The following is a 23642-nucleotide window of genomic DNA, read 5'->3' as shown; positions in this document are numbered from 1 at the left end:
TTTGAAAAAAATTAAGTAAAATTTAAAGGCTGTTTGAAAATGAGCAAAATTATGTTTTAAGTTACTCCATTCGGTCTGATGAATATACAATTTTCCGGACAGCAATATCCATAGATCATTGTGTTTTGTTTTGTTTTGTTTTAATAAAAAGACAAAAAGATTAAAGCTAATTGAATGTTTAGTCATGTACTGTTACAAGTATAATCAATTACAGTACATAATTTATTGTAAATAATTAATTACAGTATTTAGATACATTTGTGCCTCAATAATAATGATTGGGCGTCAATTTTTGTCTTATTTGAAATATGCTAATGATTTAAACACTGAATGACCAGTAAAAGCGTGTTGGGTTTTTTGTTTATTCGTGGACAGGAAGTGCTGTCGGTGACGGCGGGCGACTCCATTTTAGGCTTCATTCATCTTCGCAGCCAGTGATATTACGTGCTCGCTTCGGTAAGCCAATGCTGTTCCTGCATAACTCTTATTATTACTTAACATGAGTGCTAGTGTTTAGATTTTACATGGAGATAATGCAGTGTGGCGTAACGTTAGTACTATAATATAATAGCATGTTTCTTAATAAGGCGACGTTTATGTCGGGTAACTTTATGTAGTCGTGCTAACTTAGCTTAGCATTACACAGTCGAAACCATTGGCCTACAGCTCTGAAAACTCCACCAACGCTCATCGGTCGTACTTAATCGTGTATCGGGCATTAAAAACACACGCTTGAATGATGACAAATAAAACTTAAGGGAATTAATACGTTGGGTGTGATGGTCACGCGGATATGTGGCCTAGCAACGCGAGATAATTCAGCTGCGCCATAAAGTCCAAGAACTGAACCTGGTCGTCTTTTTTTTTTCTTTACGCACTCAACGCACTTTCATCCGATCAATGAGTGCCACACACAGCATATTTAATGCTGAGTTGTGCGTAAATCATTCCGGCCTGAAGCCACAAAATCGAAACTAAAACCTCTGATAGGATTAAGATGTCTATGGTTTTGTAGGCATTAATGTAGGGAATCATCTGTTGATATAACGTGCATTTCGCAACTATGCTCCCTCTGTCCAGGAAAAAACGACAATAAAGATGGTTAAGATCTTTGTTGGCAACCTATCCTCAAGCACGACCGCGGAAGATCTGCGCTCTCTTTTTTCTGAATATGGCAAAGTAAAAGAGTGTGACGTCCTGAAAAATTATGGCTTTGTGCACATGGAAGGTAAGCAGGAGGCCGAGGAGGCTATCCGCAAACTCCACCATCACGAGCTGAACGGTCAAGCCATAAATGTGGAGATGAGCAAGGGGAAGCCCAGGGGCTCCACCAAACTGCATGTGAGCAACATAAGCAGTGGCTGCACCAATCAGGAGCTCCGGGCCAAGTTTGAGGAGTATGGACCTGTGGTTGAGTGTGACATAGTGAAGGACTATGCCTTTGTTCACATGGAGCGAATGGAGGATGCCATGGAGGCCATCGGTGGGCTGGAAAACACGTCCTTCCAAGGTGAACATTAACCTCGAAACGACGAAATCCATGGTCACCCAGGGTTGCATTTTACTCCTTAGATTTTTTTTTTTTTTTTTTTAGAATGAGAAGAATATTCTGCTCCTTTTTCAGTTCTTTGTAATTGCTAAAGAGAATTCATTTTCTAGATAGTTGGCAGTAGACAGATATAGTAATATTTAAAGGATAGTTCATCCAAAAATCTCTGTTCGCCCTCATGTTGTTCCAAAACTCGTAAGATTTTAATTTATCTTGGAAACACAGATTAAACTTTACATTAGTCATGTCCAAAGTGACTTAAAAGTTAAGACAATAGAATTAAACAAACAAAAGGGCAATGATATGCAAGTGGTATAACAAGTCTCTGTTAGCCTAACGCAGTACATGTAGCAAGGTTTTATATATAAACAAAGAAATGTGTGAAAGCATACGTGGAGCACGTTTAATATGGTTAACAGGCTTTCAGTGGAGGAACAAAAATCTCGGCGGTTTCTTCAAAAATATCGTAATTTTTGTTTCAAAGATGAATAAAAGTTTCATGGGTTTGGAACGACATGACGGCAAGTAAACAATGGCAGAATTTAAAGTGCTCTGTGGCTATCGTGATGCAATAATTCTCTTTTAAAATTACGGTTTACGTGAGCGGAAGAAAGTTTTACATTGTCTTGCGTGTGTTCTCTTCCTCCCACAAGGCAAGCTGATCAAAGTACAACTGTCCACAAGTCGCCTCCGTACAGCGCCCGGCATGGGAGACCAAACTGGCTGTTACATCTGCGGAGAACAGGGCCATTGGTCCAAAGATTGCGGACGTGGCCAAAATGGTAGCTATGGTGGAGGCATGGGGGGATTCCCCAGCGGTAGAGGCCCCCCAAGGAGCGCACCGAGTTACGGCATGGGTGGCCCTGGAGGTCTTCCTAGTAGAGGTTACCCAGCAGGGCCGCTCCCCCCTCCCCCGCCCATGAGCCGGCGTCCCAGCTACGGCGAGTACAGCGCGGATGCTCGAGAACGGTACCCAAGCAGGCCGCTGAGCGCCTATCCCGAGAGGTCATCCGCATATGAGCGAGAGCGCTACGGAAGCATTGACTATTACGAGAAGTATCGGGCTCGTCCGGCTGGCTCTAGCTTCTTCGAGAATAGCAGGCCTCTCTCTATTCCTCCTCCTCCTCCTCCCCTCCCTCTTCTTCCTCTCTCTCAAGGATGCGGTTGGCTCCTCCCAGCCTAGATCCCTATGAGCGACGCCCTCTGGCGCCTCCGCCTCCCACGGCATCGGCGTACTTCTCGCGGGACCGTAGCCCAATCAGACGTGTGGGCGCCGGTTCGGAAGGCTACTCGTACGAGCGCTCGCGACTTTCCCCGGTCTCAAGGAGCTCATCGGCTTACACCGTGCCGCGGGCCAGAGAGAACTACACCGAGCGGGTTCGATACGCATACTAAGCCCACACACATGCTAAGGTGAGCGATAGCGGGTCGTTAACTTTGATGACTCAGATGAGATGTCAGCGTGATCTGTTCTAAAGCGTAAGCCGTTTCGAGTACAGTAGTAAGCGGAACCACTTTACTCGGGTTAAAAAGTACAAAAGTCAGAGGGTAATGCCTGTCGAATGTTTCATCTCACAGAATATTTGTTCCTTTTTTTTTTTTCTTTTAGGTGTTGTCAAGTGAAGAGACTTCCCCTCCACCTGTATGACTTTGCCTCAATCAGATGCTCCATCGGATTTCAAAAATGCAGAATTGGATAGGCACATTGATCACAATGCTTATTAGATCTGCGTGTTAATGTTTTACCTGTAATGCACAAACTGCTCTTTAATTTCCCTTTCCAATGGAGACATATGTGTATGATTGCAAGAAGTGGTTGTGATTTTAGTTTTTTGCTTTGCTTTTCGTTTGCATCCAGAGGTAAGGTGGGGAGTCTAATGTCAGCGTAATTTTAACTATTAACTGCAATTAAACAGACACTCTGTGAGATTTTGAATTGTACTTTTGTTTCTAATTTCCCCCAGTCAAGTTGTGATCCACTATTATTTACTCTTTTTAATGCTCCAAGACTTTTCTGGAGCTGTTGGGTTGGCTTGCCACTTAATTTCTTTGATTTAAGTTTTGTGAGGACAATCTGGTTATGTTTCTTCTGGCGATAATATTGCCAGCGTTTTGTTGTTAGGGGGGAGTGGCAATCTGCAATTAATCCTGCGGCTGCAAAAAGCTTTATGGGAAAATAAACTACAAAATTCAACATTCCAACGTTCTTTTTATTATTTCCTACAGGTGATTTGGTATATACAAACTGTTCAGATTTGAATTGTACTTGCTTGTTGAATTGTGTTGTATCTAATTGGATAGTTCAACAGGATGGTCAACTTGTTTCTCTTACCGATGTCTTGAGTTTTTGTGGTTTGAGAGCTTGGACAAGAATTTTGAGCTTGTTTTGATTGTTTTCCCCCTCTAACTTGTGTTAGTCCTTAAAAAAAAAAATATGATTTGATGTACAACCTAAATAGTTGGGCAGCTTTCAGTGGGATGCAAACCTGTTTTCTGTTCTGTACACACCAATGACTGTTTATGGCAGGAGATCTTTACATTGTAAGAAGTTTCACCTAGATGGAAAGGTGGACTGTACATGTGAGTGAATTGGAAACTTGCATTAGATGTGCTGACCAACTCTCACTCAGGGCTTTATTCACCTTTTGAGACTGCTAGCGTTTACTGGCGATTCTTCTTTATGGGTGCCTTGGGAAGCTCTGTGAAAATGTTTATAAATTTGATTTTCTGTAGTTTGTATATTTCCTACAGAAGTCAGGAGTGTGTTTTATGAATTATCTTTTATAATAAACCAGTATTTTGGTGACAAAAATATCTGTTTGTCTTTCATAATGGAATCATCTCTTTATACATGATTATCATTCAGTTAAATGGATCTTGGGAGTTGTTCTTGATACTTTAATGCTTTATTATGTAACAGATCATCACACGATCTATCTGGCCACGTGGTGCTTTGAAATCTCCGCGAGCTCCAGTTGCAAGCTATTACAGCAGGCTTTGAGAGTGGAGAAAAGAAAAGGGGATGGGCAGTGTTCACACCATGCAACGCTATTCTCCAGCCAGCCTCGCTTTATGCGACGCAAGAGTGACGCCATTTCATCTCGCACCGGCTCCTGCAAGCATCGTGAAAAGGTATGAAAAACATCCTTTGTGCTGGACCAATACAGCCCGGTGTTCTCTCGAGTGAATGGCTAATCGCTAATCTGACATTTCCTATATTTTGTCGTGATGGTTCATTCGTTCGCCAGAATCACCAGAGTGTTTCTGCCCGTATTCCCGGTTAGCTAGCTGTTACAGGGCTAGATGGACTGTAGGCTAACTTGATTATTATAATATGTGCAGTATGAATGCTTTGGATTCTTTAGTTATTAATACGAAGCTTATCTTGTTGTATCGAGAAGATGTAGAGGTTTAGCTGGCACGCGGCTCATAAATCAGAGCATAGCAAGTGTAGCTTTTCTTTTTCTTTTTTTTTTGTCCATTGTCCTTTACTGGTGATGGGAAGCCCGCCTTGTTTCGCGAGTCGATTCTTTCGAACAATTCAGTTTCGCTGACATTCCAATGTGGCATGATTGTACATACTCTAATAATTTAAATAAAAGTTTTTTTTTTTTTACCTGATATACAATCCCTGCGTCCCAATGTGCATACTATCCACCCTATCTGCCCTAAATAATATTGACAATTATTAATCACATAAAACTTAGGATGGATAGTATGCACATTGGGACGCTGGCATTCAGTTAGTTTTATATTTTGGCTTAATTTGTTACTTTTTGCCCCCCCAAAAATCCTCATCGGTTTTGAGCTCAGAATCGGACATGTCCAGAAGATAAGATCTGTTCGACGAGTCATTGAAATGTTGATTCGAGAGACTCTCGAGAGATTCAGCCGATTCATTTAAAGGTTCGATTCAAAAGAAGACTTGTTTAAAAATTAGACGTTGCTGTTATAAAGTTTTCCTTCATATGCATTTCATATGTTTTATTGTCTAATATAAGCAGGAGGATATTTTGTATATGTATTGTATCATTTAAATAAATCTGCCTTTGTTCTGGCATGTAGCTTACCTGCCTTTTTAGACATGCTGCAGTGTCGTAATATTGTTTTTGTTTTTTTCTTTTCTTCTCACAACAGGGCCTGAACCTTTACATTACATTACTAAAATGGTAAAAATCTTTGTTGGGAACCTTTCGCCGAATACTACGGCTGAGGAGATCCGCTCCCTCTTCTCTCAGTATGGCAAAATATCTGAGTGTGACATTGTGAAAAACTTTGGCTTTGTGCACATGGATGACAAAGCAGAGGCAGATGAAGCCATTCGAAATCTTCACCATTACATGCTGAACGGTTTGGCCATGAATGTGGAGATGAGCAAAGGGAAGCCCAAGACCTCTACAAAACTTCACGTCGGAAACATCAGCAGTAGCTGCACCAACCAAGAACTCAGGGCCAAGTTTGAGGAGTATGGACCTGTGGTTGAGTGTGACATAGTGAAAGACTATGCATTTGTTCACATGGAGCGAGTGGAAGATGCTATGGAGGCCATCAGTGGCTTGGACAACACAGCCTTTCAAGGTGAACCAGTATGGTCCTTTTAGCTCAATTTTATCTTGTCATGTTTGTTCCAAAAGTGAGCCTCATTACAGGTTGGTAAGTAGAAAAATTGGTAAGTGATAAGTGGGGGAAAATTGTACAATTCGATTTCTACTATTAGTTTATTATATGGAGGTCAATAGAGGATGTCCACTGAGCAGATCAATTCTTCATTGAAATTTTTATCCTACAAAGCAAGGGAAATCATGCAAGTTCTTTTCTCAAAGTGAGACATTTCATGAGCAGAAATTTGTGTAATGTTAAAGATGCACTTCAAGTCAACATGAAATCAAAACTGACCCTATTTGCTTGAACAAAATATTTTATGCACAAAATATTTGCACCAATATTAATAGTTATTGATCTTTTTTGTGAATGTCGGAATAAGATGTTGTGCTTTGTGTGTTAAAAATGTACAACAACCTTTATTTGTTACTTAAATGCAACAAATAAATATGCTGTACAAAATACAAACACTGTTTTATAATAGCATAGTAATTATTCAAAGTCTATTGGCAACTCTTTGTGATCTTCTGTATTATTAGGATGACTTAATTTTTCTTATTCAAACCACATACTTATATTTATCCATCTTTCTTTCAATCTTTACGTTATAAAGTTATGGTCTAAATGCACTCATAGTGTACAAAAAATTATTTTAGTTGTTAGTGTTTTATTAGTGTTTCTAAGAAATTTAGTAGAATGTATAACGACTGCCTTTTATCAATTATCAGCCATAACATTTTTTTAAATCCTGTTTCGCTCTGAAATGCGTCAGATTACAGAAGTAAGTGGGTTGCGAACAGTGTTTAACATTGACATTCAATTATAATTGAACTCTAATAGTGGCGATTTTCATTAAAAAAAATTCTGCCCGTGTTTTTGTCGATAATTGTTGAAACGTAGCGTGAAGTCTAAGTTTATGGCTGCTTTGACCTTCTGAACGTTTGATCCGTGTGCATGCTAAAAAGTAAAATAGAAATATCATGGTAAATTCTTTCTTTTCCTTAAGGCAAACTGATGAGCGTGAAGCTTTCGACTAGCCGCCTGCGTACTGCGCCGGGAATGGGAGAGAGAACGGGTTGTTATCGGTGCGGGCAGGAAGGCCACTGGTCCAAAGAATGCCCAATGGACCAGAACGGCTCCTACAGAGAGGGCCCAGGCTCGGCAGGATATGGGCCCCTCAGGTTCGGTGCGGGTGGCGAACGTGGTGGCCGGGGGTTTCATCGTGGCTACAGTGGCGAGCCGGCCTTCGGTGGCAACTTTTCACATGGCTTCTCCAGGGGAGCAGGGTACGGCGTCCCAGGGTATGGAAGGGGCGCGGGTTTTGAGAGCGCAGTGAGTTACGGTATGCCAGCGGGCTACGGCATTGGCGCGGATAATAGCATGGCCCCCGCGTATGGCAGTGAGGCTGCGTATGGGAGCAGTGGCGTGGCCTATGGCGGTGCGATGCCTGCGTACCCAATGCGGCGACCGCCCTATGAGGAAAGAGATCCGTACGGGGTGGTGGACTTCTACGAGAAATATCGGGCACGTCCGTACGGAGCAAGTTATTTCGAAGATAGACGCGCGGTTCCACCTCCTGTCCCTCCTCCCCCATCCTCCTCGGCGGTCGTGAGAGAGCGCCTGTCCTCCTCTAACCATGACCCATATGAGCGCCATCCCCTTCCCCCTCCTCCGGCTCCCACCTCTTCATACTATGTCCGCGAGCGGAGCCCGATCCGGCGAGCTCCCCTAGAGGCGGAGGGATATGCGTACGAACGGTCGCGCCTCTCTCCTGTCTCTTCGCTTCCCAGGAGCTCTGCGTATGACGTACCGCGGGATCCATATGCCGCTACGCGCTATGCTTACTAGCCTAATACCTGTGCGCACTCAGGTGAGATCTTTTTAGGTTTACAAAAGGTTAGAGCTAAGTTTGATCAAACGGAAAGCAGTTTTAGGGGGATTATTGTTAAAGGGAAATTGGTTCCACACCAATAAATGAAAATTCTGGCATCATTTGCTCAACCTCAACTTCTTTTGTGATCCATAGGGAGAAGGTCACACAGGTTTGGAACGACATGAGGGTGAGTAAATGATGACAGAATTTTCATTTTTGGGTGAACTATGCCTTTAAAGTTCTGTCTTTCATACGGCAGTGAAGTATTGTTAACAATGTTTGATTTCCTGTCATGTGATGATCTGCAAATTTTGCAAGGTCCTGCTTAACGTATCTTCATTATAATCTCATGGATATTTTGGTTACACATCCAATATATTCATAAATACAAGCAGACAAATATTGACATTGTTGTTTTTATCCAGATTTGTCAAATTGAAGCACTTGGTTACTTCCTGTTACCTTAAAAAGTGTCTTATCACAATTCATGTTGTCGGATTTGGGCACATGGAAGTCCACAGAATAGATAACTGAATGACTGACATTTTCTTTTTGCAGGTTTTTCTTGGTTGCTCATGGATCATTTTAGAGGTTGTGATGCATCCTGTTTTGCCTGGGTCAAGGACAGTACAGATGGCCCACTTCCTGGCACTAAACTCCTTTTGTCGTCTTAACAAACTTGATGTAGCTGTTTTTTTTATTTGATTGTCAATACAAATGTGTAAATATTTTCTTCTCGTTAATAAAAGTTAAAACAAAATCTCCTCTTTTTCTGTGTAAATCATAGCAATTGCATTTGTATTGCAGTTGCTCAGGACGTACAGTGTGGAAAATTTAATATTAATTTTTTCTCAATGAAAATTTTTGCACAATAACATTTTCTGTCTCTTAGTTCATCAACTATGGCAGAGAGTCTAGCTGTTCAGCATACATGCACAATATTTCACTTGTTTTTCCTAACCTTATCTAACCATCTGTTGACCCCGTTTCCTGTGATTCAGCACTCCTGACTTGATGCTTACCATTCCCTCGTTTCCTCTTACTTCTCTTCAACATTTTTCCAGTTTTATACAATGCTGAATCAGCATAGGACTTATATCTTTGTGTATGCAAGATTTTAAAATATAATTGATATTGAAAATAATTGACAAAAATAATAATTTCTTAAACACACACACAATTACAGATAACTTTCAAAGAGACTGTGTCCAATTCAGCTGCTTTAAATTTCTCCTTGTACTGTTTTATTATTCAAAGCCTCTGCCCCTACCATAAAGGTAAAGAGGTTTACCGATAAAATGGACCAAGAAATACTTGTGTACTATTCAAATAGAATTCACTCTATTTGATCTCTACTTCAAGTTAAATTTATTAAATATATATGATCTCAGATTAATCATGCTGTATTAATGCTGGTGTTATTTAACCAGCAATTAAATAGCTTTAGGAGTTTTGTGAAAAGTTTAGGAGTTTAGCTTGTAAGTTAAATATGAAATATTCTATGTGTACATATGTAAAAAAAAAAAAAATGTTAGATTCTTAAATTTATGATTCTTCTACTTACTGTAAATATAAAGGATATTTACATGCAGTTTATTGATTTGGATATCAACAGTCATAGAAGATGATTACAATTTATTACTATACAAACTACTTAAGAGAGTATATAAAACTACACTGTTCAGATACAAATGTGTCTTTTTTTATGCAATTATGTACATATTTTAGTACAAACAATATGGTACTACCTTGCATCTCACAACAGTTATTGGAAAAAAATTGAAAAAGGTTAAGAAAAAAAAACTAAAACGTGCATTTACATAGAAGAGAAAACAATTATATATATATATATATATATGTGTGTGTGTGTGTGTGTGTGTGTGTGTGTACGTATATATGCCAGGGATAAAAAAATTAAAACATTTAATAAACCAAATTAAAGTGGCAGAGCTTCATTAGTCTTTTTAGCTTTTCTGTTTCTAATATTGTGCAAGGTAGTACCATATTGTTTAATTTATTTTATAAAATGTTCACAATCTGGCTTAACTTTAGCCCGTTTCTTTACATGAATGTGACCTTTTCCAAGTAAAATAATTAGTTCCGTAAGAAAAGAAACTGTACCATAGAATTGTACTTTTAGAAAGGTTGGTTCCATTTTTAGAATGGTTGCTTTTTTATTTTTATGTATTTCTTTTGTTTCCAAAAAGTAAAAAAAAAAAAAAAAAATTTATTTGAAATTTCAAGAATGGTTGCTGATGAAGCGCACTTACAAGAACCAACCTACCCTGCTAGGAGGTTGGACCCTTGCTGAGTGAGCACTAGAACGACCAATGAGAGACCATTAAAATGTTCCAGTCGGAAATACGACAGACCCTAAATGATCCAATGACTGTAAACCACACATAGATTGACATAATCATCGGCCAATCGGATAATTCTAAATTGACGTCAAATCTCCTTTGTCGAGCTCAGCGGACGCCATCTTAGTCAGCGGGTGACAGAAGAAGGTTGCATGGTAGGAGGCATACGTTCATATTATTTAGAAAGGAAAAACACCATTTTTGTGCATATACTAAACCACGGAGAAGCCCCTGACGCCCAGAAATGGCAACGGGAGCCAACGCAACCCCGCTGGGGAAGCTGCACCCGAGTATCGGCGCTAAGCGAGGCTTTGAGTCTGGCCCCGGCGCGGGGTTAATGGCACCGCCCGGGCCTGCGGTATCTTTCCCGCTGCAGAACTTACAGCAACCGCAATTACCAAACCCAGGTTTCTCCCAGTTCCCCGTAGTCGTGAGTTCTGCGCTCTCAAACCCAGTCGGAGTCGGAGTGGGACTACCGTCTCAGGCGGGGAGTGGAGGTAAACAGCGTGGACGGGCCTGAGACTCAGGACAAACGGCCTGGTCCTTTATAGTTGGGGCTGCATTAATTGCGCTCACTTTGACCCATTGTTTTGTCCAGATTATTGTCTAATAAAAACTTTAGATTGTGTAGTGCACTTGTGTAGTTCATATAATATTTGCATGTGTTCGCAAGAACAGTTCACAGGTTAAAATAGTCTTCATACATAATGTTACCTTTTTTGTAAATGGTAAAGGTTATTGAACTTTTAGACTTAAGTATTTAAATGTATTTATAATAATCAAATACTTCAAATATAATAAGTGTGTTTGTTTTTATTTTTTGTCCACACTCAAGGAGGGAATAACATTTTTTTTTTTTATTCTTCGGCGCAAACTAAGCAAAAATATGCAGTTGCTGTTACTTGTATGGCCCAAAGTAAGGTGAAATAAGTTCTGATAGTTTGCAGTATAATCAGTTTGATTTTTATTTTCTAACAGACTACTTGCATAAAATGCATGTAAATATCAGTTGTCACTATTGTATTTGCTTCTTTATTTATTGGATATTTAAAAAAAGTTAAAACGGATGTATCAAGTAATCATAAATTGTTTCAGTCCAGTAACTAGTTATTGTGAAATATTACTAACAATATAAAAGTTATTCTTAAGTTTTGCTTACCACTACTTAACCAGTAAATTGTTTAAATTTAATTTTAACTTATTTTATTTTTTTAAATCAAGTGTTAGGCTATTGAAGACACTATAGGCTTAAACACAAAGAGTGATATAGGGTTAGGCTTTATAGGGTTAAACACAAAGAGCAATAGACTTTGCATGTAATCACATCTCACTTATACCATTCCCTGTTAGATTTTGGCCAGAAGAAGCGGAAAAGGAGTCGCTGGAGCAGCGAGACCCCCGATCAGAAGACCGTTATCCCGGGCATGCCCACCGTGATCCCTCCCGGTCTGACTCGGGACCAGGAACGAGCTTATATAGGTGAATATCTGAATTTACTGTTATTATAACGTGTGTCTAAGTCATATAGTTTATTAAGTTGCAGAACATTGTGTTTGTGAATGAGGGGTATTCTTTCTACACCCAGACAGCTCACTTTTTTTGTCCCAAAACCTGTCGGTTTATTATTTCCTCACAGTTTGCACATCACATGCTGGATGTAATTGCTGAATTTCATTAGTCTGACTACTTTGGTGATATTATTTAGGTCAGTTAATGGGACAACTGTTTGGTTTTTGCTAATCTGAAAGTCTCAAAGCAAAATGACCATCTCTGTATGTCTCCAATGATTCTGTATAGGGATGGTTTTCTCAAAGAAGTCAGTCAACTGAAATTCAGCACTTTGCCCCCACGTTCACTAGAATGTACTAACTCCATCGATGTGCAACGTGAGGACGTTTTCTTTGTCTAGGAAGCACTGAGGTATTAGTAGCACTGTTTGCATACCATCTGATGTCCATTAGCAAGAACCCACAGTGTTTTTCTGATGTTGCTGCTTGCTGTGAACTGTCTCCAGCTGCAGGACTCCATCACTGCTCATGTTTACTATGCAAAATGTCTTAAGTCTAATTTGCCTGCAAAGCAATGCAGGTCCAACATTGAATTGCGAAAGTCATCTCCATCCCCAGTGTCTGAAAGCAGTGTGTAGTAAATTGCTTTCTCATTGCTGTCAGGCACTTGTTTTGCAATGGCATGTGGTGTAGTGTTTGTTCAACTATAATGTGACCTAGACCTACATCTCCTTAACTAGTCTTTTGACACCTCATGTCTCTTACCTACCATCAACCTGCACCATTCAACGTGTGACCTGTGGGGTCTGATTCTGTTAAGCATGTCATAGAGAAATGCATGTGAAAACCCATTAAATGCTTCCATGAGTGATGCAAAACTTTATTTGATTACAGGTCAGTTTTTGGTGTGGCTTGAGGCCTAAGTAAATCTAGTCTTTTGCATGAAAAAGAAAACACAATTCACTAAAGGCTGATCTGTTTGTCTGATTATTTCTAAATATTGCACCTCAGTTTTTCTAACTGACTAGTATTGGTAACATCTGGTAAGTGGCTGTCATGACTTGATGAGTGTTGCTAAAAGTTACAGTCCTGTCATTTAATTTCACTGGTGTTATCCTCTAAATAACTTCATTTCAATCTCATTGAGGATGCAGTTGCTCAAGCCACTTAGCCAATATGATATTTATTTTCTTTAAACCCAATTTTTATTCCCCCTGGCAGGCCTTCATGTTTTGCCACCTCTTTAGCTTGAAATGACTATAGTATGTGAAGTAATATTCTTAAATGTATGCTTGAAATGTGAATTTTAGTAGTTTCAGTTCTCAAAGTTGGTGGCATAAAATCGAAAGCCTGTTGCAATGAACCTTTTTCTGAAATAGGTATTTACTGAAATGCCTCCAGCTTTCTGGATCTTAAATTGGCCAAACCTTGAAATTTTCTAGATGTTTAGGGAAATGAGTATGGGCTTATAAGACCGCTTTCAAGCTCAAAAATTAATGTGTTTTCCAGAAATCTAGGTGGGATTTCGATATTTCAGAAAATTTGGATCAAAAGTCTTCAGTTGACCTTGATTCTTAGTGAACTGACAATTACCATGGTAATTGTTCTATTCATTGTTTAACTTTAGTCACGTTGAGTTTTACAGTGTACTGTTTCTGCTTTTGTGGGTTTTTTTTGTTGTTAACCACAATTCTCTCCATCCTTGTTTTTTTTCTTCCTAACCTGATTTCTTCCAGTCCAACTGCAGATCGAAGACCTGACACGTAAACTGCGTACAGGAGACCTGGGAATCCCTGTTAACCCTGAGGACAGGTCGGAATAACGATTTAAACCCACCAACAGTAACATTTCCTTTACCTTTTTAATGCGCCATTTTATGTGAGGCCAGTTCGTAAGTGTACTAATGTGTATGTAGCGGTAAGTGATTGTTAAATGAAGAAAGTCTAAATGCCTTGCTCTGAAATGATCTCATATCTTTGCCTCTCTTTAGTTAGAGAATAAACAAAATGTCTTATGAAATTGGCTTTGTTACATGCATTTCAAAAACTCGTTAGGCTTAGTTGAATTTAAGAGAAGCGTTTGGATCGGTTCTGCACGGAGAGGTAAAGATATGACTGAAGGCTATTATGGTAGGATATTGTCATATCAAAGATTAGACTTTCGTGTAATTCAATTAGTGCTTCCAGGTAACTAGTCAATGCTACATACTCTGAACTTAGTTGTTTTGCAGACCGTATCATATGACAGTGAACTTTAACTGTTGACAATACATAGCACCTAACTTTATCAAAGCCTAATGTGCAATCATATAAGCAATGGAAATATTGGTCGCCTTAAGTAAGTTTAATTTTATTCTGTGCTGTTCTTATAGTTTTTTTTATTTATTTTTTTTTTACATTTTTTTTATTGCATGCATGTTTATTTTCTATGAAAAAATTGTATTATAAATGCTGGTGTAGAATTTTTTTTTAAAGATTCCAGTGTAGTTCTTGTAGTCTAAGGTAGCATTTTCAGTTTAGCCGCTATTTAAGCCATTTAAATGCATTTTGAAGTCTTTTAGATTATACGTTGCATTTTTAATGCCCCTTCTTTCTAACCTCAAATGCAGTGTTGACGAAAACAATCGAATCCTTAATTCTAAAATCTGAATGGTTGGTTAATTGGATGGTCAATAATGGTTTTCCATAATGGGGCTACCACCATTTTGTTCAGGAACTTCCACAGTATTCCAGATTTCCGCACTGGAAGACCGCTCGGAGGAGACTCCTCTGACCTTTTCTTTCTGGAATAACCATAACCTTAACACTGATCACTTTGGCCGCTCATAGACTTCATAAGCATCCAACATAGCAGGAAATGTCATGTTTCTGACGTGAGAGTGTCTTTCTAGTAGCCACACCCCTTGCTCTCTGAACAGCCTTAGGTTCTCCGGCAGAACGTTTTTACACCGCCAACTCTAAAAAGGTTCTTCTCAAAGGTCTATCCACTCCAGGATTTAGGAACGATCGCTCATCAACTTCCAGCTCGCAAAACAAAGCTGGGGGGTGCTTCAGGTTGTCAGCGCTGGAGATATCAGTCCAAAAGAAAACCAGCAGAAAATTCTTCCCTCTTTTTTCCCCCCACTTTTCTCCTCTTCGGGTTGCCTCTCATGAACTTGTCACGCTTGTGTGGCTGTCTTGTTTGAGAGCTGTTGAAGGTTAATATTTAATCCAAATTTATTTCTCTAACCCAAATTCCCCCTCTCGTAACTTTTTTCAAGCACAGAGCCTCATTGTGCAGGTTAACAGGTTTTCAGCACCGTCCAAGGGGAAGGTAACAGTTGGAGTGCTCTCTGAGAACGTGTGAAGGATTAGATCAAAATTCAAGAACAGACGCTTTTCAAGTGTGTTGGTTGCCCCGTTTGTCTCAGATATTTGTTCTATTTTTCCATCTCCCACATAATATTGAGACTATAAAGACCCATTTTATTAACGTTTGAAAATTCAGTGGACTCTTTGGCGCCAAGTTTTGAAGTCATTTTTAGAAGCTGCTGATGTTCTTATTCTGAGCTTAAAGCTTTTTGATTTGTAGACTTTTCCGCTTTTTTTCAATGGTTCAGAATAGTATGCTTTCATAGTGAGCTTTTTTTCTCCCTTTTCTCGTCTTTCCCATTAGAACGTGAGCACTCTGGGGCATCCCATGCACTTTTTAAATGACCACAGAACAAGTCAAAATAATGCCAGTCAAGAGTAGGCAAGCAATTGAATGTTAAACTGTTGAGGGTGTAAGTACTGCTTTAAAATTTTGACTTTGTGCTGCATCTTTCTGTTGTTCATTCTTTTTCACAGGTCTCCATCTCCTGAGCCCATCTACAACAGCGAGGGGAAGAGGCTTAATACACGTGAATATCGGACACGTAAGAAACTGGAGGAAGAGAGGCATTCTCTCATTACAGAGATGGTGGGACTGAACCCTGAATTCAAACCCCCTGCTGACTACAAGTATGTCTTCTACAGATTAACTTTTTTTTTTTTTTTTCCTCTTTCTTGACATTTTCTCTGGTTGTGGTGTCAGATATTTACTTGTCAAATGTTTATTTTTCTTCTTTCTCAGACCACCAGCTACTCGGGTCAGTGACAAGGTCATGATTCCTCAGGATGAGTATCCAGAGATCAACTTTGTTGGGCTTTTGATTGGGCCACGGTAAGTTGCATGATTGAGCTCTCAATTTATTTATTTTTTTGGCCGATTTGAGTGTCTACGTCAAAGTAACTTTTTTTTTTTTTCTTTTGGTCTATTGTTATTTTTCCCCAGTGGAAACACTCTGAAAAACATTGAGAAGGAGTGCTGTGCTAAGATCATGATTCGTGGTAAAGGCTCAGTAAAGGAGGGAAAGGTGGGCCGTAAGGATGGACAGATGCTACCAGGAGAAGATGAACCTCTTCATGCACTGGTCACTGCTAACACCATGGAGAATGTCAAGAAAGCTGTAGAGCAGGTCAGTCCATTTCAGACGTTCTTGTATTTGGAAGTCAAAATAGGTTTTCAGAAGTAATACTTGCATCAGAAAACCATTGAATAAAAATGAATAGCTGTCAGACTCAAGAAACATTTCATTACCTCTTAAGTGCTTTCTTTTTGTCCACAGATTCGTAATATCCTCAAGCAGGGCATTGAGACCCCTGAAGACCAGAATGACCTGAGAAAGATGCAGCTGAGGGAGCTGGCACGACTCAATGGCACTCTGAGAGAGGATGATAACAGGTGAGAGACTAGATGCAGATTTCTTGAGCAGCAGGCGAGTGAATGTTGTAGATGTTTGATACTGATCAATGTGTACACTTTTTATTTATTTTTATATATTTTTTTTTTTTCCCCCCTCTCAGAATCTTACGCCCATGGCAGAGCACTGAGCCTCGCAGCATCACAAACACAACTGTCTGTACAAAGTGTGGTGGAGCAGGTCACATCTCATCAGACTGCAAGTTTACCAGGTAACCCCAACCACCGGTGATCAGCATTTACATTTACATTTAGTCATTTTGCAGACGCTTTTATCCAAAGCGACTTACAATTTGGGGAACACATGAAGCGATTCATCTTGAAGAGGCAATTCGACAAAGGAAGTGCTTGTAACACCAAGTCTCAGGCATTGTTTAAATAAGTACAAGCTAGCAAGGGAAGGAATAAGTAAGGAGAAAGATTTTTTTTTTTTTTTTTTTTTTTAATGTGTAGGTTGAAGTCAAGTAGTGTCGAAGAGATGAGTTTTCAGCTGTTGCTTGAAGATTGACAGGGATCCAGTACTCGAATATGGGTGGGAAGATCATTCCACCAGCCAGGAATGGTGAACGAGAATGTTCTGGAGAGTGATTTTGAGCCTCTTTGTGATGGTACCACGAGGCGCCGCTCACTAGCAGATCTCAGACTTCTGGAGGGATGTAGATTCTTAATAGTGAGTGCATGTAGGCGGGTGCTGAGCCTGTGGTTGTTCTATGAGCAAGCATCAGTGTCTTGAACTTGATGCGAGCTGCGATTGGTAGCCAATGCAATGAGATAAAGAGAGGTGTAACATGGGCTCTTTTGGGTTCCTTGAAGACCAGTCGTGCCGCCGCATTCTGAATCATTTGTAGAGGTTTGACTGTGTTTGATGGAAGTCCAGCCAGAAGAGCATTGCAGTAGTCCAGCCTAGAAATGACAAGGGCCTGGACAAGAAGTTGTGCAGCATGCTCCGTCAGAAAGGGCCTGATCTTTCTGATGTTGTGTAGTGCAAACCTGCAAGATCGAGCAGTCTTTGCAATGTGGTCTTTGAAGGTCAGCTGGTCATCAAAGATTACACCAAGATTTCTGACCGAAGTTGATGGGGTAATTGTTGATGAACCTAACTGGATCGTGATGTCATGCTGTAGAGTTGGAGCGGCAGGAAAGACAAGAAGCTCAGTCTTTGCCAGGTTGAGCTGGAGGTGATGTTCTTTCATCCATGCCGAGATGTCTGACAGGCAACCTGAGATCCTTGCAGCTACCGTTGGATCATCTGGTTGAAAAGAGAGATAGAGCTGTGTGTCATCAGCATAGCAGTGGTAGGAGAATCCATGTGCCTGTATGATGGGACCCAGTGATGTAGTGTATGTGGAGAAGAGGAGGGTCCAAGAACCGATCCCTGAGGAACCCCAGTGACCAGTGTATGTGCTTTGGATACCTCCCTCCCAGGCCACCCTGAAAGACCTACCAGTGAGATAGGATTCAAACCAGCAAGTGGAATTCCAGCGATGCCCAGTGATGAGAGAGTGGAGAGGAGTATCTGATGATTGACAGTGTCAAACGCGGCAGATGGATCCAGCAGAATGAGGACTGATGATTTGGAATGGGCTTTTGCAATTCGCAGGGCTTCAGTGACCGAGAGAAGCGCAGTCTCAGTTGAATGGCCACTCCTGAAACCTGACTGTTTAGCGTCCAGTTTGTTGTTCTGTGAAAGAAACAATGAGACCTGGTTGAAGACAACACGTTCAAGTGTTTTCGCTATGAATGGAAGGAGAGAGACAGGTCTATAGTTTTCTATAAGAGAAGTGTTTAATGTAGGTTTTTTGAGCAGTGGGGTTACCCGAGCCTGCTTGAACGCAGTGGGGAAGATGCCTGTGAGGAGGGATGTGTTGATGATGTGTGTGAGTGTCGGTAAGAGCGTGGGAGAGATTGCTTGCAGAAGGTGCGAGGGGATTGGGTCAAGAGGACATGTTGTAGGATGGTTGGAGAGGAGAAGTTTGGATACTTCAGCCTCCGTCAGGGGACAGAAGGAGAAAATGGGAGGTTTAGCAGTGGAAGTGGTTGGTTGGGGGTCCTGTGCGTGGAGATGAGAACTGATTACTGATCGATCTAGTTTTGTCTGTAAAAAGTAGCAAAGTCATCAGCTGTAATAGAAGTGGTGGGAGGTGGTGGAGGGGGACAGAGGAGAGAATTAAATGTTCTGAAGAGATTACGCATGTCTGGAGCGCTGTTGATCTTGTTGTGGAAATGTGAGGATTTGGCAGTGTGGACATCAGCAGAGAAAGATGAGAGCAGAGACTGATACCTACTCAGGTCCGACGGGTTGTTTGATTTGTGCCATTTTCTCTCTGCCGCTCTGAGTTTAGTCCGATGTTCACGAAGAACATCAGATAACCAGGGGTTAGAAGGGGCAGTCCGTGCTGACCTAGAGGAGAGAGGACAAATGTCGTCTAGACAAGAAGTTAAGGTAGAGCATAAAGTTTCAGTAGCTGCGTTTACATCCAGAGATGAGAAATGGGTAGGTGAGGGAAGAGAGGAGGATACTACAGAGGAAAGATGGGAAGGAGAAAGGGAGCGCAGGTTTCGTCTAAAAGTAACCGGTAGGGGGGTTGGTGGCACACGGGTAGCAAAATGTAGTGTAAATGTAAAGAAGAAATGGTCCGAGATATGTAGCGGTTGTACCAGAATGTTATCTGCAGTACAATTGCGTGTGTAAATTAAATCAAGTTGGTTGCCTGATTTGTGCGTGCTAGTAGTGGTAAGGCGATTGAGATCAAATGAAGCTAGTAGCGAGTGGAAGTCTGTAGCATAAGGCTTGTCTAGGTGAATGTTGAAATCACCAAAGACTAAGAGTGGAATGCCATCCTCCACAAAGAGGACAACAACCCGTCCAGCTCCTCTAGGAAGGTGGCTAGAATTTGTCCAGGGGACGGTAGATTACCACAATCTGGAGTTTTATCGAGCTGATACAGTAATGGCATGACATTCAAATGAGTTGTAATTGCAAAGGGTAGAGTGGGTTGAGTATTTCCAATTGTGTGAAACGAGCAGGCCAGTACCCCCACCCGACCAACTTGACGTGAAGTATGAGAGAAAGAGAAATTAGTAGAGAGAGCAGCTGGGGTTGCTGAGTCTTCTGGACGAATCCAGGTCTCAGTCAAGCCCAAGATGCTGAGAGTGGATTTTAAAGAAAAGGCAGAAATGAAGTCAGCTTTGTTGACGGCTGACTGACAATTCCAGAGACCCACAGAGAAAGCCAGAGGTGTAGTGGAAGATGTAGAGATAGGGCGTGGGTTAGCAGTATTACGTTGCCGTCTGCGGTGATGTTAGAGCGTGGCTGAGAGAGAACCGGAATGTTTTGGAGACACATGATAGAGGTAGAAGGAAAGAGGATAGGAGAGCAGAGTGTGAGGAAGGAAAAAAGATACTTAAGTGTGTAGCTCGGTGTCGTTGCTCGGTTCAAGTCGCACAGGAAAAAGTCGCAGGTCTTTACACTCCTCGGTCTTCACGAGGAGGCTGAACACGACGGCTGAACGCTTCCGCAGACGCTTCCGCGTCAGCGCACACACCTCAAACAAATACACAGTCTAGAGTGAAAAAAAAAAAAAAAAAGCTGTGGTCGCTTTTAATTAGCACAACCACCAGCCAATCGCAGGGCAATGGCTCAAATCGAAACTAACACTTCGCACTTAAGTGCAGGAAAGGAGTTTAAGCTAAAGGGCAGTTATTATAATGATCAATAAGTGCAATCAAAAATATAAACCACAACGAAAAAGCAGAATAGAAATAGGTAGGAAACGAACTATTCTTTCCTAGCAACAAGGAATTAATTTAAACAACAGAGCTAAGAATGAGTATTAAAACACTTACGCACTGCCGTCTGTCTCTTCTGGTGACTAATCGCCTTCTCAGCAGTGATACTTTTTCCTCTACCAAGTAGTTTACCACCTTCTGGTTATTGTCAAATAAAGTTCAGACAGCACAGTAAGGTTAATTGTATTTTTGCTCCTCAGTTCCTTTGCACAACGACCTGGCGAACCACCCCAGTCTGCTCAGGATAAGGCCCGTATGGATAAAGAGTACTTGTCTCTCATGGCAGAGCTAGGAGAGGCTCCAGTCCCTGCCTCCAGTGGGGGCCACAGTAATCCTCCCCCTAGTGGTCCTCGTCCTACAGGACCCAACAATAACCAGCCACCACCAGTAAGTCATCCATTTTTTTTTCTTATTGGATGCCAGTGTCTTCATAATGTACACATATGCACTACAGTTCAAATATTTTGGGTTGGGAAAATGTGTATATATATATATTTTTTTAATGTTTTTGAAAAAAAGTCTCTTGTGCTCATGAAGGCTACATTTAATTTGATTTAAAAATGCAGTTAAAATAGCAATTTTGTGCAGTGTCATTACAACTTAACTCAATTTAACTTTTTTTTTTGACGTAATTTTATTCAAATGATAGCAACGCTGATTTTTCATCAGCCAGTCTTTAGTGTCACATGATTGTTCAGAAATCATGCTAATATGCTGATTTATTGATCAAGAAACATTTCTTATCAGTGTTGAAATTTCTTTTATGAAAACTGTGATGCGTTTTTCAGGATTCTTTGCATGGAATAATCAAAAGAGCAGCATTTATTTGAATTGTACAAGTCTTTACTGTTAATTGACTCCGTAGTCAATCCTTGCTGAATAAAAGTTTTACTAGCATTTGAAAAAGAGAAACCCAAGATTTCTCTCTCTCTCTCTCTCTCTCTCTCTCTCTCTCTCTCTATATATATATATATAACGCCTTTCAGAATCGTCCTCCTTGGATGAATTCAGGCCCTACTGATAACAGGAATTTCCATGGCATGCACCAGGGTCCTAGTGGCCCTCACAACTTCCCTCCACCAATGCCAAACATGGGCGGCCCTCCTATGCCACCAAACCCCAATGGAATGCCTCCTCCCTGGATGCAGCCGCCCCCTCCTCCAATGAGCCAAGGCCCAGCACCACCCGGGCACCCCATGGGTGAGTATAACCTGTGACGTTCAAGATTTCAGTTCTATAATTCCTGCTTAATAGAGTGCATAACTTTTCCCTGAAAGGATAGAGGTATATAACTGGATATTTGCTTCCATTTATATTGGGAACGTTTCCCTTAAAAATCCAGACTTGCATCTTTATTTGGAAATATTTATTTGCTGTCATACTTGGATACTCAAGTGTTCCAGAAAGCAAAAGGTGTTTCCTTCTCTTGTCTGGCGGTCAGGTTTATTGCCGCCACCCATGGGTATGATGCCCCCGCCTCCACCTCCCCCCAACAACCAACCACCCCCTCCACCTTCAGGACCTCTGCCACCTTGGCAACAGCAGGCCCCTCCCCCACCACCCACCAGCAGCATGGCAACCAGCGCTCCACTGCCTTGGCAACAGAGTAAGTGTACAGTAGTATACAGTTAATGTCATTTAAAGGGTTTCCTTTTGCCTCAGACTGACTTGTTTTTTTGTTTTTCCCAGATACAACCACCACATCTACCCCTGCCACTGGAAACCTGCCACCCTGGCAACAGCCTCAGCAGACGGCCACCTCAGCCGCTCAGCCCCCTCCACCCATGGGCACCCCCTCTATGGTGCCACCTCCACCTGGGGTCCAACCCCCACTTCCTCCCGGTGCGCCGCCACCTCCACCACCCCCTCCACCTGGCTCAGCAGGCATGATGTATGCACCTCCTCCCCCACCCCCACCCATGGACCCTAACTTTGTGACCATGATGGGTATTCCTGGTATGCCACCTTACGGGATGCCCCCTGCGCCGCCACCGCCTCCGCCCCAGAGTTAAAGGCTCCGTTTAGTGTCTATGGCCCTGTGACCATGCAGTAATGCCTAAAATATACATCACAGGACTGTACCTAGTTCTGTTCATTTAACAGCTTGATGTGATTAGTTGCTAAAGGTTTATTTTTCTTTTGATTGGCCTTGGTTCAGATTTGTTTCCCATGCTTGGACACTCAAATCAAGCTAGTGAGAGAGACCGAGCGTGGTTAATTTGTAAATTTGCTTCAATTGTAATGATTTTTAACTGTAGTATTTGATCTGTTGGTTGAATATTTGTTCAAAATGTTGATGTGCAGGGAATGTGTTTTGTTTTTGTTTCTGCCAGCCTGCTTTCATGTTTCTTTTTGAACCCTCTCCAGTGAGTAAAAATTACATCTGCTTAAGATTCAGTTAGCAACATTCCAACAGGTGTATAAACAACCATTTACACTCTTAACCAACTGTGCATTTGTTGCTGCATAGAACAAAGACATTTTATGTCTTCAAGATGTTGTAGATGATTGGCTTACTATATTAGGTGGTCAGTATAATTTGTGCTCGCCTTGTATCCCATCCCTCCCAACATTTTTATTTAAAAGAACTTTTCATTAATTGCCTTCCACCAAATGTATTTCAATATTTTTGTAATGAAGCATTCAACTAAATAAAAGTTGGCATGGTGTTGAATTGTCATCGCTCACATTTGTTGTACTAATATCAAGTCTTTCTACTTCGTACTAACCCTCTTAACTCTGATACAGTGGTTGATTGGGAGGGTTTTTCCCCTTCCAAAAGACACTGTTAAACCTTTCAAAAGCAATTTTGTTTTTGATTCAGAGATTAATTTATTCTGTTCTGGATTTAGAGTCTGTTTCTTTGGTCAAAGCAGCAAGAATGTTTGCTGACTACTTCCCCATGTTTCTTTTCCCCAGGTAGTTGCCTGTACTGCATTGGTTTTTACTAGATGTGTACCTTGAATGCAGAGGTGGAAAGTAACTAATTACAAATACTTACGTTACAGTACTTTAGTACCTTTTTTTTTTTTCTGCTTTATTCAATTGTGGTTATTTTACTTTTACTTGAGTAGAATAAAACTTAAGTATTCAACTTCGCTACATTTATTTTTCACCAAAAGTACAAAGTACCAAAAAATAAAAAATAGACAAACAAGGCGCCGATGGAGAAATAGAGCGAGCCGGCGTTTGACGGGCAC

The 23642-nt window shown here is 41.0% G+C and overlaps 2 protein-coding genes and 1 pseudogene across 7 annotated transcripts; all 3 read left to right on the top strand.

The window, feature by feature from the left end:
- Nucleotides 1–462: 462 nt before the first annotated feature.
- LOC131544106 (RNA-binding protein 4.1-like) lies at nucleotides 463–4052 on the top strand (annotated as a pseudogene).
- A 153-nt stretch (nucleotides 4053–4205) lies between these two features.
- rbm4.1 (RNA binding motif protein 4.1) lies at nucleotides 4206–8784 on the top strand. Of its 5 annotated transcripts, XR_009272044.1 has the most exons (5): nucleotides 4206–4681; nucleotides 5687–6127; nucleotides 7158–8021; nucleotides 8178–8211; nucleotides 8583–8659. XR_009272044.1 is itself a non-coding variant. In XM_058782101.1 (4 exons), exons 2-3 carry the CDS (start codon nucleotides 5716–5718, stop codon nucleotides 8207–8209), a joined length of 444 nt encoding a protein of 147 aa, XP_058638084.1. In that variant the 5' UTR covers nucleotides 4206–4681; nucleotides 5687–5715; the 3' UTR covers nucleotides 8210–8211; nucleotides 8583–8784. The 5 variants fall into 5 exon arrangements, 3 of the variants coding, with proteins under 3 accessions (XP_058638084.1, XP_058638082.1, XP_058638083.1); XR_009272043.1 differs by having other exon boundaries at nucleotides 7158–8211; nucleotides 8583–8784; XM_058782101.1 differs by lacking the exon at nucleotides 7158–8021 and having other exon boundaries at nucleotides 8583–8784.
- A 1689-nt stretch (nucleotides 8785–10473) lies between these two features.
- Nucleotides 10474–23116, top strand: sf1 (splicing factor 1). 2 transcript variants are annotated; one of them, XM_058782558.1, is made up of 12 exons: nucleotides 10474–10881; nucleotides 11735–11863; nucleotides 13629–13704; nucleotides 15720–15872; nucleotides 15985–16074; nucleotides 16186–16369; nucleotides 16520–16635; nucleotides 16758–16865; nucleotides 20643–20829; nucleotides 21429–21642; nucleotides 21884–22048; nucleotides 22132–23116. In XM_058782558.1, exons 1-12 carry the CDS (start codon nucleotides 10629–10631, stop codon nucleotides 22452–22454), a joined length of 1998 nt encoding a protein of 665 aa, XP_058638541.1. In that variant the 5' UTR covers nucleotides 10474–10628; the 3' UTR covers nucleotides 22455–23116. The 2 variants fall into 2 exon arrangements, with proteins under 2 accessions (XP_058638541.1, XP_058638542.1); XM_058782559.1 differs by lacking the exon at nucleotides 13629–13704 and having other exon boundaries at nucleotides 10717–10881.
- The last annotated feature ends 526 nt before the right edge of the window (nucleotides 23117–23642 follow it).

This window comes from Onychostoma macrolepis, chromosome 07 (genome assembly GCF_012432095.1).
Source record: "Onychostoma macrolepis isolate SWU-2019 chromosome 07, ASM1243209v1, whole genome shotgun sequence".
In the NCBI taxonomy this organism is placed as follows: domain Eukaryota; kingdom Metazoa; phylum Chordata; class Actinopteri; order Cypriniformes; family Cyprinidae; genus Onychostoma; species Onychostoma macrolepis.
Note: the sequence above shows the minus strand (reverse complement) of the source record. Positions and strands in the feature narration are given on the sequence as shown.

Excerpts from the sequence above, each read along its gene's own strand:
- rbm4.1 (XM_058782099.1), top strand. The coding sequence starts at position 5,716 with ATGGTAAAAATCTTTGTTGGGAACCTTTCGCCGAATACTACGGCTGAG. Across the intron at positions 6,128-7,157 it reads GGACAACACAGCCTTTCAAG|GCAAACTGATGAGCGTGAAG; the intron begins GTGAACCAGTAT and ends CTTTTCCTTAAG.
- sf1 (XM_058782558.1), top strand. The coding sequence starts at position 10,629 with ATGGCAACGGGAGCCAACGCAACCCCGCTGGGGAAGCTGCACCCGAGT. Across the intron at positions 13,705-15,719 it reads CCTGTTAACCCTGAGGACAG|GTCTCCATCTCCTGAGCCCA; the intron begins GTCGGAATAACG and ends TCTTTTTCACAG. Across the intron at positions 22,049-22,131 it reads TCCACTGCCTTGGCAACAGA|ATACAACCACCACATCTACC; the intron begins GTAAGTGTACAG and ends TGTTTTTCCCAG.